The sequence below is a fragment of the Phoxinus phoxinus genome (genome assembly GCF_949152265.1).
Source record: "Phoxinus phoxinus genome assembly, chromosome: 2".
Lineage (NCBI taxonomy): Eukaryota > Metazoa > Chordata > Actinopteri > Cypriniformes > Leuciscidae > Phoxinus > Phoxinus phoxinus.
The window spans coordinates 45,278,877-45,304,647 of NC_136877.1; the positions used below are offsets into that span (position 1 = coordinate 45,278,877).

Below are 25,771 nucleotides of genomic sequence, written 5' to 3' on the forward strand. Positions count from 1 at the left end.
TGAGCGCTTTGTGACCATTTATTATTTTATTATTAATAACCGAATGAACTTCGTATTCGAAAAAGGTTAATCAATGTCTATGTATTCTGCATGTTCTCCACTATTTATTTTTTTGGTGAGGGAAACTGCAGGCAAAAAATATATTTTCATACAAAAATTCCAAGGCTATTTTCTTCAACTTTCAGAGGCAGTTTTAATTTTTTTTGTAAATATGAGGGACTTTTAATTGCAATGCAGTGCTATGCAGAATGACAGTCAGGTTTAAATTCAAAATAAAAGTCCAAGTTTCCTGCACTAACAGCCAAGCATTGTTCGTGATGGAAAATGCCATACCATACCTTAAAGGGACTGTTTGGCCATTCTCACGCAGTGAAAAAACAAACACCACTGGCAAGAAGGAGCAGGTTACTTTTGACATTAAACAAGGCCTCAGCTTTCAAATTTTGTAAGTTTTATTGCTAAATTCAAGCAACAAATACCGTTCTGGTGCTCTTAAAGTCCCCATGAAATCAAAATGTACGTTTTTTTGCTTTTAATATAAATATGTTAGTCTTACTGTTATCTATAAGCTAGTGTGCTCCAACACAATGACAAAATTCGCATTTAGAAGATAAAACCATTTAAAACGCTCACTTCCACCAGAATGAATCAATGATTTTGATGACATATCACTCTGCACTTCAGCTTCTCATAAAATTTTCTGTCCAATCAAATTCTCTCTAGAATCTGAAGCTCCGCCCCCTACATTATAAATATTTATTTATTTATTTCATTTTATTTAATAGGGACACGTGTGAACAATAAACATGTACCACACTACAACATTTATAGCCAAGGCTAATTTGCAATGTCCGTCCCTAGAAGGGCTTTTCACATACTGAATCTGCAGATAAAATTGACTATTTACTATTTTCTACATGGTGAATGGCACATAGTGCACTAGGCCGGGGATAGGGAACGAGTCAGACAGTGTAAATATGTTGGTTTCACATTAGTGTCATGCAAACCGCTGCAGCGTCCACACAGTCAGAATTTGAATTCTGCTCCAAATGCTGTATTTTAAAGCGATATGTAGAAGATTAAGAGTATAGGGGGAAATCACAGCCGAGCTGTGATATAAACTAAACACTATTGTTTTGTTTTTTTTAAAGCTGTTCGGTATGACCTGCCCTGTCTTCCTGTTACTAACATACTATATTAATATATAAGGTTCCATTCTTTCTTTCTCATTTTTTAAAATGGTGGTGGCTAATCTCAAAGTTTCCACTGTTTTATTGCAGTGTTTTGGTGGAAATTATAGTTATTATGGTCAATTTTTCTAGATGAATCACCACACCTCAGACTGTGCTGTTCAGGTGTAGGCTGATGTCCTGATTCAACATTGTGTTTTCTGAAATTAATCTAACATGGATACATGCAGTATAATTAGGGTTGATTTAATAACGGGTCATTAACGCCACCCTCATACAATGTAGTGAACTCAATACACCAAAGTTACTTACAATCAAGATCCATTTATGGCTTTATATATCGCAAGATAAAAAGGTCACAGGAGTACCTCAGGAGCTTGCGGTAACACGACCTGCTTATTAAAACTAATTACATTTAAAGCTTTAGTACATAATGAAGTATAAATGTTGTAAACAAAGACAGTGTCACTCCTGCAGTGATAGTCCCATTTTGTGAACACGCAGGAGTCATTCTTAAAATATGGTAATGCAGTACTTCATAAAATACTATTCATGCAATTTCGAGACAAAATCCACAATTGACGCATAAAAAAATATTTCAAAAACACCATTTGATATCCTTTTGGATTACAGACACTACGGTCAAAAAGTCACAGTGAAGGATGACCAACAGTTCATGTAGTATTTCCTCCCTCAACAGCAATTCAAGTGAAGCCTTATGTTGCAATAATAATAAAAAAAGATCTTAATTCCATTCCCTGGTCACACAGTGGAGCTCAACTCCGGGGGTCTCCAGTTAATCTGTACATGAAACGCATGCTGTGCCCCATAATGCTCTGGCGTCCCAGTTCCAGAACACACACCGGATTACGCAACTGTTTGAGGAAGTATGCGAGTAATGCTGGTATTGTTTTTCAGGTTTGAGTTTGGATGGCCTGATAGTTCTGTCCATGTTTTTGCCACCTTGGGAATGTACTCATATAAAAGTTCATATAATAGATCCATTTTTATGGGTTAGATATTGTCAAGACAGCCCTTGGAAGAGTGAATTTTACAGAATAGCACATCCGGGTTTAGATGGCGATAAATTCAACTCTCTTCTAATGCAAGACGCTTCCAAACACACACTCTAAACGATCTGAGCTTTGTGGATATTTGGGCTATGCGGCGAGAGGAAAAGTGTTGTGTTGGCCGGGAGCAGGATGTTATTGGGTTTCGACTTGGGCCGTAGTGTGCCGTTAGTGCGCTCAAAATGGTTGGATAGCGCCTCAGATATCTGTGAACTCGCCGTCTCGCTGCCGGCGTTTTCGAAAGCATCATGCTCCATTAAACCTCTGTGGACTCCTGAATCCGCCGGGCTAACAGAGTCTTCTTCCTCTTCGTCTGTAAGAGTTGGGTAGGTGGTCATTAAAGGTGAGTGATGCCCTCTGCTGCTTCCTCCGGATTGCGGCCTCCCCTCTGCCGGGAGAATGGCACTGCCGTTCCGGGATCGAACCATTTCAATGGCCTGGTCCATTGAATAAGACGAGGGGTGGAGAGGAGGGAGAAGATGGGTTTCCTGTATAGCAAAATTGTAAATATATAGTGATTAGGTGCATAACTGTGTTAGCATTACTAAACAGTTCAAAAATACTAAAGCATTAAGTGCTAGATGTATCAGATCATATACAATAAATCAACTTTTTATTTTATTATTAAGAGTATTTGTATGGAATTTAGGGTAAAACGCTATAAAGGGCTTAAAGGGGTGGTTGATTATGATTTCACTTTTCTAACTTTAGTTAGTGTGTATTGTTGCTGTTTGAGCATAAACAACATCTGGAAAGTTACAACGCTCAAAGTTCAAAGCAAAGGGAGATATCTGCTTTTAAAGAAATGGCTTTTTAAGGACTACAACAAACGGCTGGTAGGGACTACACGACATTCCTCCCGGGTTAGTGACATCACCAACCCTAGAATTTACATAAACCCCGCCCCCGGAACACGATTTATATTGTCATGACAGAATATGCTAATCAATGACTAGAAGATAACCACACATAAGCTACATAAATTCATAACCATTCAGAAACACCCTGTTGCTTTCTACATGTTGTAACTTCTGCTTGAGTCTCTCCATCATTGTCTGACTCCGGTTTGAACATAAAAGGCTAAAAGTTTTTTAACTTTTCAAAAAAAGGAAAGGACACAAGCTGTTGAAGCTCCGCCCCCTGTGCCGGGAGCAGCAGCTCATTTGCATTTAAAGGGTCAGACACAAAAAACGGTGCGTTTTTGCTCACCCTCAAAAAGTGACAATTTTAACACGCTATATAAAAATATCTGTGGGGTATTTTGAGCTAAAACTCGACATACACACTCTGGGGACATTAAAGATTTATTTTACATCTTGTGAAAAGGGCATTATACCACCCCTTTAATATAATTATGGTACATTTTGGTGTTACTGTTTTTAAAGAATTAAGGGCATCTATTAGATGTTGTAGATAAAATAGTATCTAACATAAAATTAACAAATCACGAAAAAAGGCTAGTTTTAACCATAGCAAATTTAGGGTGGTCGGTGGCTAATACCATGTAACACAGTTTTACTGTAGTAACAGTTGTCCAACAATACATGTCATTTTTTCCACAATTGCATTGACTTTTTTTGTTAAAACTTGTTACCAAAGTTATTGTAAGAAAAAAATTATAAAATTTTGTTAATTCAAAAGTTTAAAATCAATATGACATTTGCAAATGTGCTGATATTCGGGACAAACAGCACTTTTGCTTGTGTGGTATTGCTTCTAGATATAAAAAAAAACAAGAACTTGAAGACATTTCTTTCCACCATATCTTAGATTTTGGGTGCATTTTTATTCATTTTGGCTGCATTTTGCTCCAAGCCCCCATTAATTCCCGCCCCTGGTCTGTGTGTTGCATGACGCCGGGGACCGGGGCTCTTTTACGAGCGCAAGCGGAGGTCCCTTCTGTTACGACGCCCGTTTCAAGTGAAACGGCTGCTACGGTCAACCGCACATGCAGACTCATGAAACGCATCTCATACCTGTGACATGTTACTGTCCTCTTCATAAGACTCCATCATCATCATTCGAGATGATGTATCTCTATCAGATCTCTCGATCAGTTTGTCTCGACCTCGTCTGGACGAGTTAAAAATGGCGGGGCGACCGAGTGAGTCCACCCCTCCCAGCGTGGAACGACTATCCCTGGAGCGAGGACGATCCTGCAAAGTAAACGTTTTATCAGTTTTATGAGAGGAAAACAAAACACAAGCAATATACTTGTGACGACCATTAAGACTTTATTCTTAATTCACCTTTAGTGACGACCATTAACACAATTAAGTATTATTCTGCCTATATATATATATATATATATATATATCATATCAAACAAATGCAGAGTGTGACTGGTAAATGCATGAGAGCGTTTTTTTAAAACATGAAAAGAGAGACGAACCAGTGAGGAGAGACTTGTGCGTATCGTCCCTTCGACTCTTAAAGGATGACTTTCCTCCTTTTAAAAGAAGACAGAGAGCAAAATGAGAGGAAGGTATAATAGATATAATATACATCCTTGTTTACATATATACATTTGCCCCAAAAGGTAATTAGATACTTAAGCCAGATGTAAATATATATATATATATTATAGATTATGACAAGTTTGAAATGGTAAAACATATACACACATACATATATATATACACACCTAAAATAACACACACACACACACAGACACACTGTTCATTTCAGTTTCCACTAAAATATTAAGGAGCACAACTGTTTTCAACATTGATAATAATAATAAAATATTTCTGAAGGATCATGTGATACTGAAGACTAATAGAGTTATAATGCTGAAAATTAAGCTTGCCATCACAAAAAATCAATTACATTTTAAAATATACTAAAAAAGAAAACAATATCTAACCATATTTTTTATTAAATAAATGCAGTCTTGGTGAGCATAGGAAATATAATCCCAAACCAAATGATCAATAAACATGTTTATTTTTTTTTTAAGTCAAGTCACCTTCATTTATAAAGCGCTTTTATCAATATAGATTGCTTCAAAAGTGTGTGTATCTGGATTTATTACCGAGTATCTGTTGTCTGTGCTGCTCGAGTTCACTCTTCTAATCGAGGCTTGTCTGGACAGAGTGCTGATTTCCACCCTTGGGAAGAAAGTGAGACACGGACAGATTGAAGTACAGGAACTCGCATATTCAGAGCATTCACGTGAACTATTCCGTGTTCAGAAAGAAAGGCTTCTTACGTTTTTAGTTTCAGCTCGGTGGCCAGTTGTTTATTCTTGCGTTTATAGTGGCGGTTTACAGAAATGATTATTACGATGAGAGTGAGAACAACCGCAGCAGCAACACCGGCAATAATAATCATCAGCATGTAGTTCACTGATGTTTGCTTCGGAGGCAACTCTGAAAGAAACATGCAAAAACATGCTTGTTGTACAGTATATTCAATTATATTTATTCACATTCCATGAATGAACAAAAAAACATACAAGTTGGGAATGACATAAGGCTGAGTAAATGATGACAGTATTTGGATGAATTATTCCTTTTTATTTTTTTATAGGTTAGGAGACATGCAGTTGCATAATATTTTCACTAGATGGCAGCACTGTGCATTGCACTTCAACACGAGTGAAGGGTTTTCGGCGGGATACACACCTGATATACTTATTGAAATCTCAGCTTTCCCAGATCCCACCAGATTGGTGGTGGTGCAGATGTAATCCCCTTGATCTGCCAGGAGAAGGGGTCTGGAAAACCTCAGAGAGCCACGGTCCACCGTCACACCCTCCGGTAGAGCTTCACCTTTCCTGAGTAAACAGAGAAATACAATTCAATCCCCAAATAAAAACCAGGCATTGAAATCAACAGAATGCTATCACTATACTGAAGGATTCAGCACACACAGTGCTAGTAACTTAATTATTTCATAAATATCAACTTAAAATGTCCTTGTGTCACTTTCAGTTCATCAGCCATTTTATTTTTTCTTTCCATTTCCTTTTGTCCATCATATTGTCAGTGAAAATATTGATCATGTTGTCTTTGAATTAACATAAGTTAAAGTCATCATAAAACTGAAGTTGCGATAGTATTTTCTTTATTATTGTGACGTATCACGGTATCAGAGTGAAGCGGTTTCTCGAACGAGTAGTGCTGGACTTGATTGTGTCCATCAGGAATTGATTGGATCATTAGATTGTTGTGGTTTGCTATTGGTCGATCTCATGTGAGTGACAGGTTGCCCCGCCCTAACGCCAGTAAACACACCATCAGAGAAGAGATGTCGATGTAAGAGGGAGGGGAAGTTATTTTAATTAAAAATTACAAGAGCACATTAATTAAAAATTAATAATAATAATGATGTGCTGGGTAAATCATAATACATACTGTAATTTTCCATTTAAAAAATAACAACTGTCAATTTTTATATCATGATGACTTCAACTGAATTCATTCAGTGGTATAAAGCAGTAGTTCAATTCAATAGCTTGTCAATTAAAATTTTATAGCAATTTTCACAATATATAGTGTATCACATATTGTATGGACATATCATGATACATGCATACATACACATCATGTTTCAATGTTTCGAAAAGGAAGTGTTAATACAGCAATATAACATACAGCTATAATGTCATGTTGTTGTTAGTTAACATCATGTATTCAGTTAAGAACACACAAACTAATGTGTTAGGAGATTACAACTGGTTTTGCTTCAGGATTCAGCTTTTTACATTGGACATGAAGTGACGGCTCGACAAGATGCAAATTTAATGTAGTCTATGTTGTTGTTGTTGTTTGTCATACACAGAAAAAGGTTTTTCGAAGTTGTAAATCATTTTTGGAGTGTGTTTTACAAGAAAATACTAAGGCGGCGCTTAATTTCGGTGGTCCACTTTAGACATTCTACTAACTATAAGTAACTTAAAGTTCAACTACATATCAATTAACTCTCGTTCATTTGCAGGTAAACATTCCCGCCCCTAAACATGACTCAAAACAAACTGTGATTGGTTGCTTCACATGTCAGTCAGGCGGCCTCTGGGTGGTCCTTGACCAATGAAGTCCAGAGCGTCTGCCATCATCAGTCTAAACCTCTGGCTACGCGAGACTTGCAGATATTAAGCGACATGCACGTCTCCCGGACGTAGAATTCAGCCAATCAGATGACGACTTTGAAAATCCTGAAGTGTTTCCAGTTAAGTGTGCATCAGCAGCGGTCCGTGGGAGTGAAGTCTGAAGCTGAGATATTAATTACGGTCCACTAAATCTCTAATGACTTCTAGTTGACATGTAGTTGCAAAGTTACTTATGTCTAATGTGGACCATCGAAATAAAGTGTTCCCGATACGAATTAAGTCTTTCTAAATTGTTAAAAAAAAATTTTCATGTATTAGCAATTAGCAGTGAAAATTCTCTCAACATCAAGTTCTTTTCAGTGCAGTTTGTCAAGCATCCATCTTATTTAGTTTGATATGGGAAGCGATTTCCCCACTTTTTAAAAGTTCATAAGCCTTTATTTAGCTAATATCACAAATGGACACACTCAGGGTTTCTGTAGACAATAAGAACTTTGTCCACAGTTTATACCAGGAACTGTTACAGTGTGTTTTTAAAGAGCACAGTGTGTTTTGCATGAGGACAGTAGTAATACTCATCCCATGACACACACACACTCAGGCAAATTTTCCCGACATCTTCGTCATAAATTCACTGCATCTCCCCCACTAGCCTCGTCTCACCCCCGCGCTCTCTCCCTCCGTGTGAAAATGCTCTCTTGTCTGTTTGCCGCACAAGTTGCAACACGACACCAGGCCACAGTTACTTCATTTACTTTGCATTCACACCGAGCAGCCCGAGAACAGGTTTCCCCACTGAAGGCGGAGAGGAGGAGGAGGAGGAGGAGAATGTTTGTCTCAGGAATTGCGTGATCATCTAAACGTCGGTGTCTACACCCCCTTAGTCACTCGTACTGAAAAATGCCAAAAAATAGGTGTGTGATTGTGACTAATTTCACCTCAGACTTATTCACGACTGCAAAAAACAACTGTCGTGTATTTCAATGACCTCTCAGTGTCAGTGTTGCTTCCTAACAGCCTTCATACCTGAAATCTGATCGACTATGAGAGATTCGCTCGTGAGTTTAGGCCGTAACCTTCTCGTCCACACCTACAGATTACTCTGGCATGCTGATAGAGAAGCCAACCGAAACAGAATCAAACTGACAAGACAGGCTGTCAGGAAGACAAACAAACAATTGATAGATACAGGTGAAAGACATGTAGACGGAAAGCCTCACCTCGTCCAGTTGAATTGGTGAGGTTTTGGATTTCCTTCGCCGCTGCACTGTAGCGTTGCGCCTTGCATTTCAACATGCCAGCTGTCCTCGTAGCCAGATATCAGTGCATTCGGAGGGTCTGTACGCACACATGAACACACACACACACAAAAAAAGGTCTCACAATTAGGTGTGTCTAATTCACTTGTCAGCCTCTTGTTTGAACTTGTGATGAACTTCCCGTTTGACCAATACGTTCACCTGATCCTTTCTGTTGTTGACACAGTACAAACCCTAATACTGCCATTATGAAACACGCATGTTTGAATTATCGCAATTTTGTGCAATTAAATTAAGGGAATGGGTTCCAAACCCACATTTATTGCTTCTGTGGAACACAAAAGGAGAAATTTTGAAATTATGTCCTGGTTGTTGTTGTTTTTTTTCTCTCTCCATGCAATTATACAATTAAAGAATGAGGACCGCAGCTTTAAAGCTTATTATAAAGGATTTGTCCATGCACATCACTTTTTTTATAATTCATGTGCCCTCGTAAGCTTTAATTACAATAACTTTCCCTCACTCTTGCAGCGACATCTCTTATTTTCTCGGATGAGGGCGGGGCAACCTGTCACTCACATGAGATCCACCAATAGCAAACCACTACCATCCAATCAACTTCCAATGGGCAAAATCAAGTCCCGCCTTTAGGTTTTAAGCGGTATACGAAGCAATAGGGAAAATACAATGCCAACTTTAACAAGGACGTAAAAACACCATTAAAATATCACAAAATGGTGCACATTATTTGGGTGAGGACCACTCAAATCTAACTGATAATCTCCTATTTGAAATGTTAACTCCTGCAACCAGATCATTGAGTCAGTAAGTCGAATCGTCCAGTTTGTGAATGAATCGTTCAGATGAACTGAATGATAGATTCATTGGAAATGAATCAACAAACAACAAACCAACAACCAGGACATTCTTAAGTATTCTCCTTTTGAGTTCCACAGAAGTAAGATGTCAAATGGGTTTCTAAAGACATGATGGTGAGTAAATGACAGGATTTTTAGGTGAACTAATGCTACTAAGTTTTCCTACAGTCACGCAAAGCAACAATGTTTTAATGACTGTAGCTTAAGGAATGATGAATCAGAGAATAGCAATGTTGTCATAGTATCGATTAAGATAATAAACAGATGTGCACAGGTCACAACACATTATTGGAAATGACATCTCTAGACATAAAAAGATGAAATGAAAGTTGCATCATATTCAAATTTCACAAGCGCAGTAAACAGGAAAGGAGTTTTAGGTTCACATTGTAAAATTCACAATCATTCTGAGTCACATACAGACAGCGATGTAATAATGAGTGATGTGTGAAACGGTATATCAATCATTCTGTAGCGAGGACAACGTTCAAGTTATTTCGAAGTAAATGTACTATGCACCGCTTGTGTGTATAACTTGGCAATCAAAAAGTGATTGGACTTAAAAAAAAAAAAAAAATGCCAAAATGAATAAACATTGAATAAACAGCAGCAGTTATGAATACTATTTTTTAAAAAATCAAATCAAGAACAATTTTAGTAATGTCAGTATAATATTTCTTAAAAATTAGGACATTATATTTTAAATAAAGTGATATTAATTTTTAGTTTAGTAGTCATTTTAAAAACGTTATTTTTACAATTTATTTTAAGTCAAAGTGATATTAAAATATGATTAAATTATATACATTTTAAAATTCTATATAGAAGTAAATGTATTTGTAAAGTACTATTAAAAGTATACATGGAAGTATTAGTACTGAATTAATTACATTTATGCTGATTTTAATTAAAAACATAGCCACATAAATAGGCTAAAATGTTTATGCAATGACATTTTTATGCATTTTTCTTTTGCATTCTTTATGCATTTTTTCTGTTTTGATTCAAGGATGTAATTATGACCCAGGCTTTCCTTTATAAGATTCTCCCGTTATACAGTAGTATTTACATAGTGAACATTTTCAGAACAATGTAAGAGATTAAGACTCACAGTGCACTGTAAGTTTATTGGAGATCCTCTGGGGGCCCTTTTGAGATGGATGCCAGACCAGACAGTCCAGCTTCTGTCCGTTCATGCTACGGAGAGGGTGGAGGGAAAACTGGATTGAGGCCACCAAACCATCCGAACTAAGGTTCTGGCTCTGACCCGAGAGATCTGTGTCCCAGGAGAGGCCTGCTATTGGCTTAGCCATCGAGCGGCATGTGGCAGCTGGACGGAATGACTCGCCCTCGACCAGGATGAAATCTTTCAGGGAAGTGATCGGTTTAGCTGTGAAATAAAATGACAAATAAATAAGAAATGGTAAATAAACATATGGATGGATGGATGGATGGATGGATGGATGGATGGATGGATGGATGGATGGATGGATGGATGGATGGATGGATGGATGGATGGATGGATGGATGGATGGATGGATGGATGGATGGATGGATGGATGGATGGATGGATACAGATGGACAGATGATAGATAGATAGATAGATAGATAGATAGATAGATAGATAGATAGATAGATAGATAGATAGATAGATAGATAGATAGATAGATAGATAGATAGATAGATAGATAGATAGATAGATAGATAGATAGATAGATCACCAGCGTCTGATGTTTAAAAAAGTATAAAATATCCCTGTTCGTTTCCCTGTTTCTAACTGTGTGCTTGAACGCAATCACAAACAATACTTCTGAAGGAGAAAGCAGCATCTATTGTACGATCATATAATCGCTGCAACAATGAACACTTTCATGTTAAAACCTCCATCATCACTTCCATTGACAAACACAATACTCGTGTGTTATTCTGAGAACAATAAATGTATACATAAAAGCAGAGCTAGCCTTGTGGTTAAAGGGTTGTCTAGGTTTATGAAAGGGACGGTGAATGATATGACAAGAGTTATGTTAAAAAAGTCAAAGGTAAATCCTTAATCTCTAACTGCTGCATATACATAAGACTCAGGCTATGTTTACATGGAACCGATCTGAAGAGAAAACGCAAAAGTGATGTTGCGTTATCACTTTTTATTCTGCGTTTAGACGAGAGTTATGGGGGGGAAATCTGCGTGCATATGGTGACGCAAAAGTGTGTGAAATTGGATGTAGTGTGCACTCCAGGCGGCTAGGTGGCAATGTGAAGCACTGAAAGTGAAAGAGACGCTGACACAGTTTTTCATGTTTAATACGGTAAAGCTGCTGCTTTAACCCTCGGTGCTCTTCGCGTGTCGCTCAAAAATGACAGATTTTTTATTTTGTTTTTGTCAATGAAATGAATGCTATATTTTAGTTTGATACTGGCGCATGCCTGTGACGTAAACGCGTACGCAACGAGAGCCACCGTGAGCAGATCGGTGCCTAGCAGACTTTTGCGTTTTTAACCCTTTAGATGGGAACGCGACGGTGGAAGGTTTTTAAGATTTCCACTCTGGAGGGTGGTTTCACTTTTTTGCGTTTTTAAGCCCCAAAAGCGCCGTCGCCGTCTAAACGAAAGGCACATCTGATAAAATATTTTTACGTTTTCACCAGCGAGCGTTCTCGTGTAAACAGGGCCTTAAATCAAAAAAGTTTTTCCTTTGAGTTTTCCGCATGCAGACGACACCATTGTCAAAACGATCCCCATTCACACGGATCCGCGAAAACGACTAAAAACACTGTATTCTGCTGCCAGGCCATTAGATGGCGATGAAACACTACAGACTGAACACTTAATACGCATGAGCATGACCTATTCGCTTATTTGTTGTTTACATAGAGATCGTTTTCAAAAACTTGCACTTTGAAACTCATTTTCAAAAGTTTGCGTTCTTTTCAGGCACCCAAACACGCCGTTGTCGTGTAAATGAATGGTCAAAATCCATAATTTTTTTTGACGTTTTTAGTTTAAAATGGTGTTTAGTCGAAAACGCGTTTTAGTTGAAAACGCAAATCCATAAAAACGATGACGTCATGCGCATGCGTATTAGGTGTTCAATCTGTAGTGTTTCATCGCCATCTAGTGGCCTGGCAGCAGAGTACAGCATTTTTAGTCGTTTTCGCAGATCCGTTTTGACAATGGTGTCGTCTGCACGTGGAAAAGGAAAAACTTTGTGTAAACGTACCCTGAGTGGGCAGTTCTTAACCGAAATGATACCGACCGTAGTGAATGTCTGAAGTCAAAAGTTGCTTTAAAGTGATCTTCCAATGTACCAATTTCAGTGTTGGGTGTAATACATTACTAAGTAGTTTATCATTTAATTACTTTTCCCTTGAAAAAGTAAAATATGGGATTACTCTTAATTTTTTATGTCATTTAATTACAGTTAATTCTGATGTGATTGCATTAAATACTGTGAGTCACAATGATTTTTACAAGTAAGACATGGACATCATCAAAATATTTTGTTAATCCTGGAACAACATTCCTGTCTGAAAATGTAGTCCTAACCCTATCCCTACCCCTAAACCCAACCCTTCCCATAAGTTATCCCTAAAATCAGAGGGAAATGATGGTGAACAACATTGATGTAGAAGCGCCTAACCCTGGTTGTAAGCCTAAACTTTACATAAACTGTAAACTTGTCCCGCAATTCTGATGAGACAAAGATGTTGATCCAGACAATAAAAAAAAAAAATTCTATATAAAACAATAGTGGATTTAACATCAACATGTTTAACGTCTATGTTAAATATAAGTTTTTAATGTAACCTTCTCCCTTTAAATACGTTGGTCAGTTTAACTTTATATTATTTATTTGAAAGAATTAAAAGAGCAGTTTCATGTCTATCCTTGTAGATAGATATCTTGTTAAAGTCCCGAACCACGTATACTAAATGAGGCAAGGGTGTAGAGTTACATTCAAGCTATTTTAAGGCACGAAGGAATTATTTCAAGGAAAAAACGTTTACACATGTCATTTTGGTGATAAAAGGTGAGTTTTAAAGGATAAAATGATTGACTACAGGGGGACTTTTAGTAATGCAATACTTTTTAGACAGAGTAATTAGAAAGTAATCCAATTACACGCTTGAAGATGTAATTAGTAGCTAGTAATGAATTACTTTTAGTTTTGCATGACCACAGTTTGTTGTCTTTTGTTTGCCCATAGCACTGATTAAATGTACTTACTCCACACTGTGAGGGAAATCACTGTGTCAAAGTTTCCAGAGGGGAAAGTGGCGACTTTACAGGTGTATCTGCCCTCATCTGCAGAACTCGTGCGCATAATGATCAGAGCGGAGTCTGCTATTGGGTTGCTGGTCTCGAATCGCACACGCCCTGAATATGCAGGGTTTTCTGTGAGAGAGAAAGAGAATTTAATGTGTTTGTCACATCCACCATATACGACAGTTTTGTTACACATACATCAAAGAATGATGCACAAAAAAACAAACATTTTGAAAATTAAAATGAAAGAATCAATATTCTGCTCTGTTGGCTCCTGTATTATAAATTGTTGTGAATTATTATCTTGTTTCTTTACAAAAGTGAATAATAAGTCACTTTAAAAAAAATCATTTCCTTAATGATTCAATGTAAATGAATGCAAAAAATGGAAAAAATAGAAATGAAAGTAGGTCCTGAATCATACAGGACAGGTATAGTTACATTACAAGGAAGAGCAGAGCTGATAACAATTCTGAGCTAAAACTGAAAAGCTATTTAGCAAAATAAGTTCTTGGAATGACTCTGAGCTTTTACACTTTTAAAAATACACTTTTTGCAGTGATGCCATTAAAAAAAAAAACATTTTTGGTTCCCCCAAAGAACCTTTCAGTGAACAGTTCTTAAAATATATTTTTTTCTTAGTTTGGAGAACATTTTATAAACTAAAGCCTTTTTTAACAGTATAAAGAACCTTTTGTGCAATGGAAAGATTCCTTGGACGCTAAAGGTTCTTCATGGAAACACAAATCGCAATAAAGAGTCTTTATCTTTAAAGGGGTGGCTGATTATGATTTCACTTTTCTAACTTTAGTTAGTGTGTAATATTGCTGTTTGAGCATAAACAACATCTGCAAAGGTACAACGCTCAAAGTTCAAAGCAAAGGAAGATACTTGCTTTTAAAGAAATGGCTTTTTAAGGACTACAACAAACGGCTGGTAGCGACTACACAACATTCCTCCCGGGTTAGTGATATCACCAACCCTATAATTTACATAAACCCCGCCCCCTGAACACGATTTATATTGTCATGACAGAATATGCTAATCACTGACTAGAAGATAACTACACATAAGCTACATAAATTCATCAACTAACCATTCAGAAACACCCTGTTGCTTCTACATGTTGTCACTCCTTCTTGAGTCTCTCCATCTTTCTGAATCCGTTTGAACATAAAAGGCTAAAAGTGTTTGAAATTTCCAGTGCATGTGTGTGTGAGGTAAAAGGACATGAGATCTTGAAGCTCCGCCCTCTGTGCCGGGAGCAGCAGCTCATTTGCATTTAAAGGGACAGACACAAAACGGTGCATTTTGCTCACCCTCAAAAAGTGACAATTTTAATATGCTATATACAAATATCTGTGGGGTATTTTGAGCTAAAACTTCACATAAACACTCTGGGGACATCAAAGACTTACTTTACATCTTGTGAAAAGGGCATTATACCACCCCTTTAAGAGTGTAGAGAGATATATTATTTGAACCCATGTTCTCAGAGTAAACTTTTAAACATATTGTCATATTTTTGAACACCCTGATGCACCGTTGTAATTTTAATGAAAAAAGATATTTAGAAAAAAAAAAGTTTTTCTTTGGTGATAATGATATTAGTAAAAGGAAACGGTCTACTAATTGTTACAAAAAAGTTTTGATATCTGTGATGTAAAAGAGTTTGTTTTACCTGTCTGTCCTTCACTGAAATGAACAGTGATAATCTGTTCTTCCACTCCATTTGAGTTCTGTCGAATCCACGTCACCTGCACCACCTTAATGTCACTGCCCGACACATTGAATCGACAGGGTAAACGTGTTTCCTCCTCTCCCAAAGACTGCAGATCCCAGGGGGTCTTAGAGGGCTCAAGAAACGGTTTTTGGTTTCCACTTACACAGGCTGCTGAAAGACAGGAAGACAGAGTAGCGCCGTTAGACATGATCAGATGCTTTAACACAATTCTGCCAACAGCAATATGATAAAAGAAACAAATTCAATTGGATGAGCCGTGTGTGAAGTTGTTTGATAGACATATGTGACCCTGGACCACAAAACCAATCACATGGGTCAATTTTTAGAATTTCAGATTCATACATCTTCTGAATAAATAATAAGTAAATAAATAAGCTTTCTGTTGATTTATGGTTTGTTAGGGTAAGACAATATTTGGACGAGATACAACTATTTGAAAATCTGGAATCTGAGGGTGCAAAAAAATCGAGACATTGAGAAAATCGTCTTTAAAGTTGTCCATTTATGTTCGTGATTGTGCTTCAGTCACTCACAAATATAATTTTATATATTTACGGTTGGAAATTTACAAAATATATCTTCATGGAACATGATCTTTACTTAATATCCTAATGATTTTTGGTAGAAAAGAAAAATCTATCATTTTGACCCATACAATGTATTGTTGGCTATTGCCACAAATATACCCGTGTGACTTGTGACTGGTTTTGTGATCCAGGGTCACATATTATATATACTGTAATTATGATTTGGTTGGAAAGCACTACATTTGAATTATATTTATTTATGTCTTAACCATAAACAGTGCAAGATTTGGTGGAACAGCAGTGATTATATTTTTTATTTATATATATATTTGTTTTAATAGCCTATTATGTGATACACACACACACCGCTTTATTAGGTACACCTGTCCAACTGCTCGTTAATGCTAATTTCTAATCAGCCAATCACACGGCAGCAGCTCAGTGCTAGTAGACATGGGCTGAGTCCGAAATCACCCACTAAAACCTCATTCACTATTCCCACTATTCCCTACGTTAGTCCACTAATACTGTTCACTTGAAGGAGTGAATGAAATGGAGTGAGAGAATTCGGACAGCCGCTGAGAATAGAATAGAATAGAATAGAATAGAATAGAATAGAATAGAATAGAATAGAATAGAATAGGAGGCATTTATATAGCGCTTTCATTATGTACTACTGTACACCCAAAGCGCTTTAAAGTGATGTCGGGGTCTCTCCTCAACCACCACCAGTGGGGTACATCGGTTGTGCACTCGTTATTGCAGTGCAATGTGGGATTGAATAAGTGCACTCAATAACGTCCACTGTGGTTTCGGACACCACTACAATTGGCACTACAAATAGGGGGCGATTTCGGATTTAGCCTTGGTCAAGACGGTCCGCTGAAGTTGAAACTGAGCATCAGAATGGGGCAGAAAGGTGATTTAAGTGACTTTGAACATGGCATGGTTGTTAGTGCCAGACGGGCTGCTCTGAGTATTTAAGAAACTGCTGATCTACTGGGATTTTCACACACAGCCATCTCTAGGGTTAACAGAGAATGGTCTGAAAAAGAGAAAATGACGGCAGTTCTGTGGAGGAAAATGCCTTGTTGATGTCAGAGGAGGATGGCCAGACTGGTTCAACAGTAACTCATATTTTAAGTCGTTACAACCGATGTCTCAGAAGAAAATCTCTGAACACACAACACGTCGAACCTTGAAGCAGAAGAGCGACAGCAGCAGAAGACACACACCGGTCACACTCCTGTCAGCTGAGAACAGAAACTGAGGATACGATTCACACTGGTTCTCTAAAACTGGACAATTAAAGATGAGAAAAGCGTTGCCTGGTCTGAGGAGTCTGGATTTCTGCAGATGGTCGGGTCAGAATTTGGTGTAAACATGGATCATCCTGCACTGTATCAGCGGTTCAGCTGGTAATGGTGAAGTAATGATGTGGAGGATATTTTCTTTGCACACTTTTGGGGACCTTAGTACCAATTGAGCATCACAATTTTTATTGTTGTACAACAGTACTGTTGCTGACCATGTCCATTTACACATCTTCTGATGGCTACTTCCAGCAAATCAAACTGGTTTCTTATACATGACAATGACTTCACTAAACTCAAATGGCCTCCACAGTCACCAGACCTCGATCCAACAGAGCAGCTTTGGGATGTGGTGGAACGGGAGATTCACATCACGGATGTTCAGCCGATAAACCTGCAGTAACTGCGTAATGCTATCATGTCAATATAGACCAAAATCTCAGAGGAATGTTTCCAGCGCCTCGTTGAATCTGTGCCATGAAGAAATAAGACCGTTCTGAACGCAAACGTGGGTCCAACCCGCTACCAGCAATGTGTACTTAATAAAGTAGCCAGAAGACATATATATAAACATACTATATGTTATACTTTTTGAAGTTCAGTTTCCTCCCCCTGGCAGGTTTGTTAACTGAGACAACATTCCCGAATTAGACGTTCAGCTGTAAAAACTATGTATTTAAATAACTTATTATGATATTGCATTACAATGTATTGCTCTGTGTTGCATTTAATGTTAAGAAAAATTCACCACAGCAAGTTCCTTGTATAGCATTCTGTGGCATCACATCCTGGGTTTAAAGGGCCAGACCAAAAAATAATATGCCATTTATCAATCAGCTTAATGCGGTTCAAGTAAGGCTTTAAAAAGAATGGAAATAACACCTCTAATAGATATACCTGCATGAAACATACCAGGAAAGTCAGGCCACATTGGCTGAGGTCATCCGTTACCTTCAATACGGTGGTAACATGAACCTTTCATTTTTGAACTCTATTGAACTGGCACAGAGAACAGAGAGGAGACGCAGACATGGGAATCGAGATGGATAACACAATAAGAGAAAGGAAGAGGGGTGAGAGACAGACAGGTGTCTGGAAGAGTGTGGACCAGAGGTAGATATGCGGTTCAACTCGTTATGCGTCTCAGGGCTAATTACTTTTGGGTGGCAGACAAGCATAAGCAAACACTCAACTCAACACATATCCAAAGAACATCCAAAGGTGAGTGAATATAAGCTGAACTACTTACAAGCTCATTTTACACTTAAATACAGACGCCAGTGCTTTCAAATTGATCAATCGCATCTTACATAATGTGAGTATGTGTATATATATAAATATATTTTATATATGTGTGTGTGTGTGTATATATATTATAATATTTATTTATATATATTATATATATGTGTGTGTGTATATATTATAATATGTATTTATATATATTATATGTGTGTGTGTGTGTGTATATATATATTATAATATGTATTTATATATATTATGTGTGTGTGTGTGTGTGTGTGAATATATATATATATATATATATATATATATATATACATACATACACATACATGTGTAGATATACACACGCACACATGGGCTACATAATATACATAAACTTTTATGCAAGATGCGATTAATCGTGATTAATCGATTTGACAGCACTAATATTTTAATAAAATAATATACTAAAATAAAAATGTATATATATTCATATATTTATTGTAATATATATAAAAAATATTCATATTAAGTAAATAAATAAGTAGTTCAGACAATAGTTCATGCAGACATAATGTTGATTGGGCTCACGTACTGAATAAGAAATAAATTGTTTATTTTAATGTATATTGTTTATTGTAAAATTTGTAGCTCGATATGTACTCAGGGTTGAAAAGTGGAAAAATAAAAAAAGAGGTCTATTAATTTAATAGCTTCTCAGATCAGGGCCGGGATTGGGCTGTAATCCATTTAATTCTTTCGTTTCTGAGTCACTGAACTCTGTGTCAGTAGCCCAGATCCTTGACCATGAGGCCACAACAGTCATTTGTCCAGTTTGCGAAGACTAGAGGATTACATCAATGAACATAATGACAAAAGCCTTCCAGACACATGCTTGTTGACATCCTCTGTCACACAACATGACATGTTTCTGAGTCAGCATCCTTACAGCGGTTGTTACCTAATTCTAGCCTTAAATCATAATTTGACTGATATTTTGGTAACACTTTAGATTAGGGAACACATACTAACTAGGAGTTTCCCCTCAATAAACTCCCATACGGCTTATTAATAGTTAGGTAGCTAAGTTTAGGTATGGGATAGGGATGTAGAATATGGTCATGCAGAATAAGGCCTGTGCTTTAATAAACAGCCAAGCAACTAGGCTCATAATGTGAATATGAATGTGTTTCCTAATATAAAGTGATGTCGATATTTCTACTAATATTAACACTTTATTAATCTGTAATCGGTTCTTAAGTAGGTCAACTGAAATATAATTTAATGGATTTCTAAAGAATAACAAAGGTATTCACTGTAATGTAATGTGTTTTTGAATTAGGCCTACTTTTATTTATTTATTTAACAGCCAATTATTCTCTAGCAATCATAGATGACAAAATAATGTAGAATGCGTTACGTATAATATAGCATTAACAACAACGAATGGTATAATGATCATTTTGCCAGTAGGCCTATGTGTCCAAAAAGCAGAAATAATGTCTGGCAATAATGACCAAAATGATCATAAAACAATATTAGTCTATGTATGAATTAAAAATATATTGTGTTATTTACAGCTCAATATCTACCAAGCATTGGAAAATCGGTCATGACTGTTTGCCAAGAGAAAAATATTATTAATTAAAAACGGATTCTGAATGTCAGAAAATAATGAAAGGATCATAAAAAACAATATTGATCTCAAAATGATCTGTAAATGATTGGTTGACTGGAATGTTGTCCAAGGTCCCTAAACCTGACCCTAAACATCAGAGGGAGGGCAATAATAACTCATGACTGAACTGTTCAAGGCCCAGCAAAGGATGGTGATGCAGGAACATGTCTAAAGCATGTCGCACAGAATCTGCCCACACCGACCCTACATAGTGACCACTGCACATGAACCTGTCCTTCCTATCAGAAGTAGCGCGAGTGCTTGGAGGACGTCAGAAATAGAAGGGGCGTCAGTTTACTGTCGGGAATTTGTCGCGTCGCGTCGCATCCAGAGCATTATTTGAATGGCTTCTCTTTGCTTTTGTCGCGCCGCTCGCGTCTGGTGTAGACACGGTGTTAATGTATTAATCAGCTTTCACATGTTCAGACGCATTGACCCTGAATTAACACACATCATGCACAGCTGTACATGAAAAGCTCACCGGGAAAACACTCAAAAATGTAAGTTACGTTGACAACACCCTCAGATTCATCACACCCTTATTCTCACAACTTCATCAGCCCAGAAAACACACCTTAAGACTATGCGTAGCCTATAACACACAGTCAGTGAGTGTGTGTGTGTGTGTGTGTGTGTGTGTGTGTGTGCGCGTGAGCAGGGAGCGCCTGTCTGTCACACTGAATCAGCTCAGTTTGTCATGCAAGAACCAGTTCTTCCTGTAATATCAGACAACCGTAACGTGTTGTGAAGTTCGTTTCCAATAATAAGTTTATCTCTAAATCCTGCAACACGTTTTAAAATGTTTCCAGTTGCACCGGCGATGTATTTATTTATTATAGCTTGAAATGGCTCACCTGAGTTCCAGAAGATCATCGCAGCAAGAATATATGAAACTGTCTTCATCGTCCTCCAGTTCAGACTTTCACCTGAGCCCAAGTTATCAGTTTGGCGATCTCAATGTGATGGTCATTATTAAAAGACCAAAACAGTGTCCCTGTCAACAGCTAGTTGTATTCCCAATCAATCCAGTCGATCTTAGATGTTGGAGAAGAGGAGAGGAGACTCCCATATATCACGTTGTGGAGATCCAGTGCAGAAAAACAAAATCACTCTGTGTTTAGCATCTGAAATATATCGATTAATTCATTTGAAGTAGCCTACAAAAAAAGAAAAGAAAAAAAGAAGAGGAAACGATATCAATTAATAAGAATGTTTATGGATTATATCCATAAATGTGAACGTTTCTCCGTGCGTAAATCCTCAAGGGAAGCGGACAAAAGTTTTTACTCCAGTTTAAGGCGTTTTCGTATTATTTTAAGATCTACGACACGTTGGGGAAAAAACAGAGTATTTCCATTATTGTTCTGACGGTCGGTTAGAGAATGCGTGAAATAGCTGTGAGGATCAGGAGAGGCACCTGTTGGAAAAGGCAGTTCTGTTGCGCAGTCGCGCACAAGTTCTTACGCGCAACTCAACTTTCCAGTTTTTTAATCCGGGTGTTTCTTCCCAATCGGATGGATGATTCAATCTAGCTGGTTTAATATTCTCTAATTGCTTAATCGCTTGGGTTCTTTAATAGTCGAGCTCACGTGGGTATCTGGAGATTATTGCCCTAATGTTTTGTGAAAAACACTTTAGTCTGAACAGGGGTGCCGCCAGGAATTTTGGGCCCCATGACAAAAAAATAACATTGGGCCCCCCCTGCACAGCTGTTGTCACCAGATCTCTAGGACGTACCTGTCCCATCAGATGCTTTACATAACTCTAATCAAATGCTTGCAACTGTCTTGCTTCTTGTAGTTCAATACTAGTACTAGCACAATTTTTACTGCTGGTGATTTGTAAATGCAAGTCTGCATACAGTATGCAATTCATTATTTGATGCAAGATTAAAAGCCACCATAAAATGTCCTTAAAGCAATCCTTTACAGTGTCAATGTATTTTTATTGTAAAAATGAATGACAGATTTAAAAAAAAAAGAAAAAAAAGAAAAAAACTAAATATATAGGCCCTATTAACTTTTTAATCAAAATAAATGAACATCATCATTCACAAGCATCTCAAGTGTGTGCAAGCTTCTAAAAATAAATTGAAATACACCAGTATTCCTGTAATTCTTTTGTCTTATGAATTTAATAAACAACTCGTCTCGTATTCTGTTCCAAACACACCGCACCATCTACATCATATGAGTGTAAATGCGCAAAAAACGTTTCCATTGCGAATTTTTTTTTTTTCAAAATTGCCTGAAAAACCACCTCATTTCAATTTGCGCAATTTGAAAGGTAATTGAAACACGGATGACGGTGTTTAGTTGCCAGAAACACCAGAAACCACAAAGTTGCATAGTAAAAGAAAATCTGGTTTTCAAAAAAACGAAAGAGAGAAAATAGAGAGGAAAGACAAAAGAAAGGGTGTCAATCTGTTAACGAATTACAGGAATACTGGATTCTAAACCTCATAGAAATGCCACAATCAAGACCTCGAAGCAGAAATGATGGAGAAACACCAAGAAACTCCTCATATCTGCCACTCACAGTATAAGAGTCTTTCCTTGCCATTGATGCTTGAATAACACGCCTACGAATAATGTCTAGTGCGGTGGCTGGGATATATAAACCTACCAACGTCCGTTGCCACGATTTTTTAAATTACTATTCGCGAGAGGAAAATTAAGTTTTAGTCGCATAACATCGGTTAATCGAAACGGCGTCATTTCGCAATAGTTTTGTATCGATATTTAGAAAATAAATCGCAAAAGTTCTGCGCAAATCTGTAATAGAAACGCGGCTAGATGAGTGCGCTAAGGCAGGACCAAACCATTTCATGCAGATACAGGGGGGTGTATGTTTACTTTTTGGTCAATGGGGATATTTAACTTTTATTGCCAAAATAAGTACAATCAAAGACATCATTAATTGTATTATTATTTGAAATATACTCAATGATGATGGTTTATATAGTGTATAATATAATAAAAAAAAATTAATTACTTTTTACGTATTTGTTGGGGCCCCTGTCAGTCAGGGGCCCTTGGAATCGTCCTAACTTTTCCCCCCTATACGGCGCCCCTGAGTCTGAAAAAGACCAGTGATTTACAGACACCATTACTATGACACCGTTTTTTTTTTTTTATATAGAATGCTTCAAACAATTATTTCAAAATAAATATTGATCCTATTGAAAATGGTCTTATACAAGATCTTTCAGAACATATACGGTATATAACTTATAGTTGTTTTTTTTCGTTTAAAGTGAATGATCCCAATGCTCTTTTATCGGTTCAGTAGCAAGACATTGTTCTAAAACATTGACCCCTGATTTCACAGGCAAGGTTCAAGCCTAATCCAGACTAAAATGTTTGAGCTGTCTTAACTGAAAGCAACTTGCACATGCATATCTTAAAACATGTCAGTGCCATTGTTTTGTCTCAAGATGCACACCAGTAATGTTTTTTCTAAGGTACGTTTATAAAAGCGACTTAAATGTCCTAATTAACTAAGGCCTAATCCTGGTTTAATCTAAACCCTGTCTGTGAAACCAGGCTGTAGTGTTTCTAGTATCCAATCAGATCCTGCTGGATGAGCTACTAGCATATCTGATTGATTTTTGCAAGTGTGCTAAATGGCTACATGGTTATTTATCTGGGATCTAACCTGAACTGTCATGTACTGTATCTGGTTGCATTCCTCTCTTGATGGAAAGCGAGCACCAAAACTGTAAACCTGTTCTCCCTCCTGAAAACAGTTAAAGCCCCGGGCACTTCTACTGTGTTCAACGGAATAGCGTTCCAAACGAGGGTTTGAGCTGAAAAAGAGTTATTATGATAAAGAAAGCTCTCATAAAGAAAATACACTGTGATAATCATATCGGTCTATGGATGTATAAGATGAAGTACTCCAAATGTCCACACGTTTCATTGATGCGGTCTCTTTAATTCTATTGCTATCTGTGATGCTGTGTCAATATTGTGAAAAAGTTATTTACCGGTAATGGGAAAAAAAACTAAATATCAAAGTGGAAGAAAAAAATATTTCAATAAAGAAATCAAGATTTATTGAGAAAAGAATTAGAGATAAAACTAAACTGAATCAAGAATTGTAAGAGATGTTTCTATTAAATCTAATATGAATTATTTTTTTATTTTTGTTTAATTAAACTAATAGTTTATATATAGTTTTATGGCATTTACTGTATGTAGTTATTTGATGAAACCAATTGTATGTGTATAGTGACATCTAGGGGACAATTTGAGTAGTTTTCTAAATTAATATTGCTTCAGCAACTGTGTGAAGCATGTTTACACACTAGAGTGATTCACAATAATCAATATTTTAACATCTACATTAACGTCTTCTACATTTAGGTCTATTAGCTACAGTGTTAGAAGTAATGCGAGTAATAATGTGACTTAAAACTTTTGGGTCCTGACTCAAAAGTTACTTTTTTTAAGCAACAAGTAACGGATACTTTCAAATTACAGCAAAATATTGGTTACTTTTTTGCCATCTATTGACTGCCAGCTCTTCTGTCCACATGTTGAGAGAAATCGTGAGTAAGTGCAGAGGCGTTGTGTGCGCTGAGTAAACATGATGGTTATTGTACCGTTCTCTCAACATGTGGACAGGACAGGTGTCAGTTAATAAATGGCAAAAAAGTAACAAGATATTTTTTTATAAATATTAAAGTAATGTGTTACTAGAAAAAAAGTAATCTGATCACGTAACTATCGTGTGAACATACATTTACTCATCATCTCACTTGCACAAAAACAGATTCAGTGTTATTCAAAATATGCAAACCTGCAATAATTAAATAATTAATTCAAATATACTTTATTATGTATTTAATCTCACTTTATTAAGTAATTTCTTTGCTGCTGACCTTCGATGTATCAGTTCTGTGATCCAGAATGGCAGCACAGCTGTAAGGTTTGTTTCCTCTAATTTGCATTTCCTTCAGGCTGAGGCTTATACATTTCACTCTTGGTGTGAAAGGGCCTTTACATTTGCCAAAAGTAGAACTTTTAATATCATTATTATAAAATAAAAAGCCCAGTCCAGGTGAGAAAAAGTAACACAAAAAATGTATGTAACTGATTACTTTCCATAAAAAATAATGCAATCAGTTACCGTACTTTTTAGGGAGTAACACAATATTTAACACATTACTTTAAAAAGTAACTTTCCCCAACACTGATTAGCTCATATAATCTTAAAATACATTTTTGATGCAGATTATTACAATAGATAAAATATATTATGTATGTAGACCATCACTACATTCACATGTATTAAGAATTAAACTAAAACACTTTTATTTGAAATGTCTGAGACTGAAAAAGGAACACACGGGAACATCGATATGCATGTGAGATTTCATTAAACTGTAACTGAACAAAACTGGCAAAAAAAGACTGAATATCAAGTTTCGCCCTACCTGTTATATTCCTCTCACTGGAATCTGAGATTGTTTTAACAGAGTTTTGTGTCCCTCCCTTTTTCTGTCTGATTGGTCTTGTTTCTTTTCTGGGATTGGTCTTGCCGTGTCCGAGCTTGTTCTCTTGGCCCA

The 25,771-nt window shown here is 36.9% G+C and overlaps 1 protein-coding gene across 2 annotated transcripts; it reads right to left on the reverse strand.

The window, feature by feature from the left end:
* Positions 1-1,170: 1,170 nt before the first annotated feature.
* Positions 1,171-25,771, reverse strand: nectin4a (nectin cell adhesion molecule 4a). Of its 2 annotated transcripts, XM_079605246.1 has the most exons (12): positions 25,640-25,771; positions 21,054-21,356; positions 15,398-15,610; positions 13,678-13,845; positions 10,562-10,840; positions 8,534-8,651; positions 5,887-6,038; positions 5,472-5,631; positions 5,295-5,370; positions 4,653-4,709; positions 4,237-4,416; positions 1,171-2,748 (listed from the first exon to the last, which is right to left on the reverse strand). In XM_079605246.1, exons 2-12 carry the CDS (start codon positions 21,100-21,102, stop codon positions 2,320-2,322), a joined length of 1,881 nt encoding a protein of 626 aa, XP_079461372.1. In that variant the 5' UTR covers positions 21,103-21,356; positions 25,640-25,771; the 3' UTR covers positions 1,171-2,319. The 2 variants fall into 2 exon arrangements, with proteins under 2 accessions (XP_079461372.1, XP_079461373.1); XM_079605247.1 differs by lacking the exon at positions 25,640-25,771 and having other exon boundaries at positions 15,398-15,607; positions 21,054-21,647.

Coding starts and splice junctions, on each gene's coding strand:
- nectin4a (XM_079605246.1), bottom strand. CDS start 21,102: ATGAAGACAGTTTCATATATTCTTGCTGCGATGATCTTCTGGAACTCA. Junction 10,841..13,677: donor GATTTCCCTCACAGTGTGGA/GTAAGTACATTT, acceptor TTTATTTCACAG/CTAAACCGATCACTTCCCTG. Junction 6,039..8,533: donor CACCAATTCAACTGGACGAG/GTGAGGCTTTCC, acceptor CTGTTTACTCAG/GAAAGGTGAAGCTCTACCGG.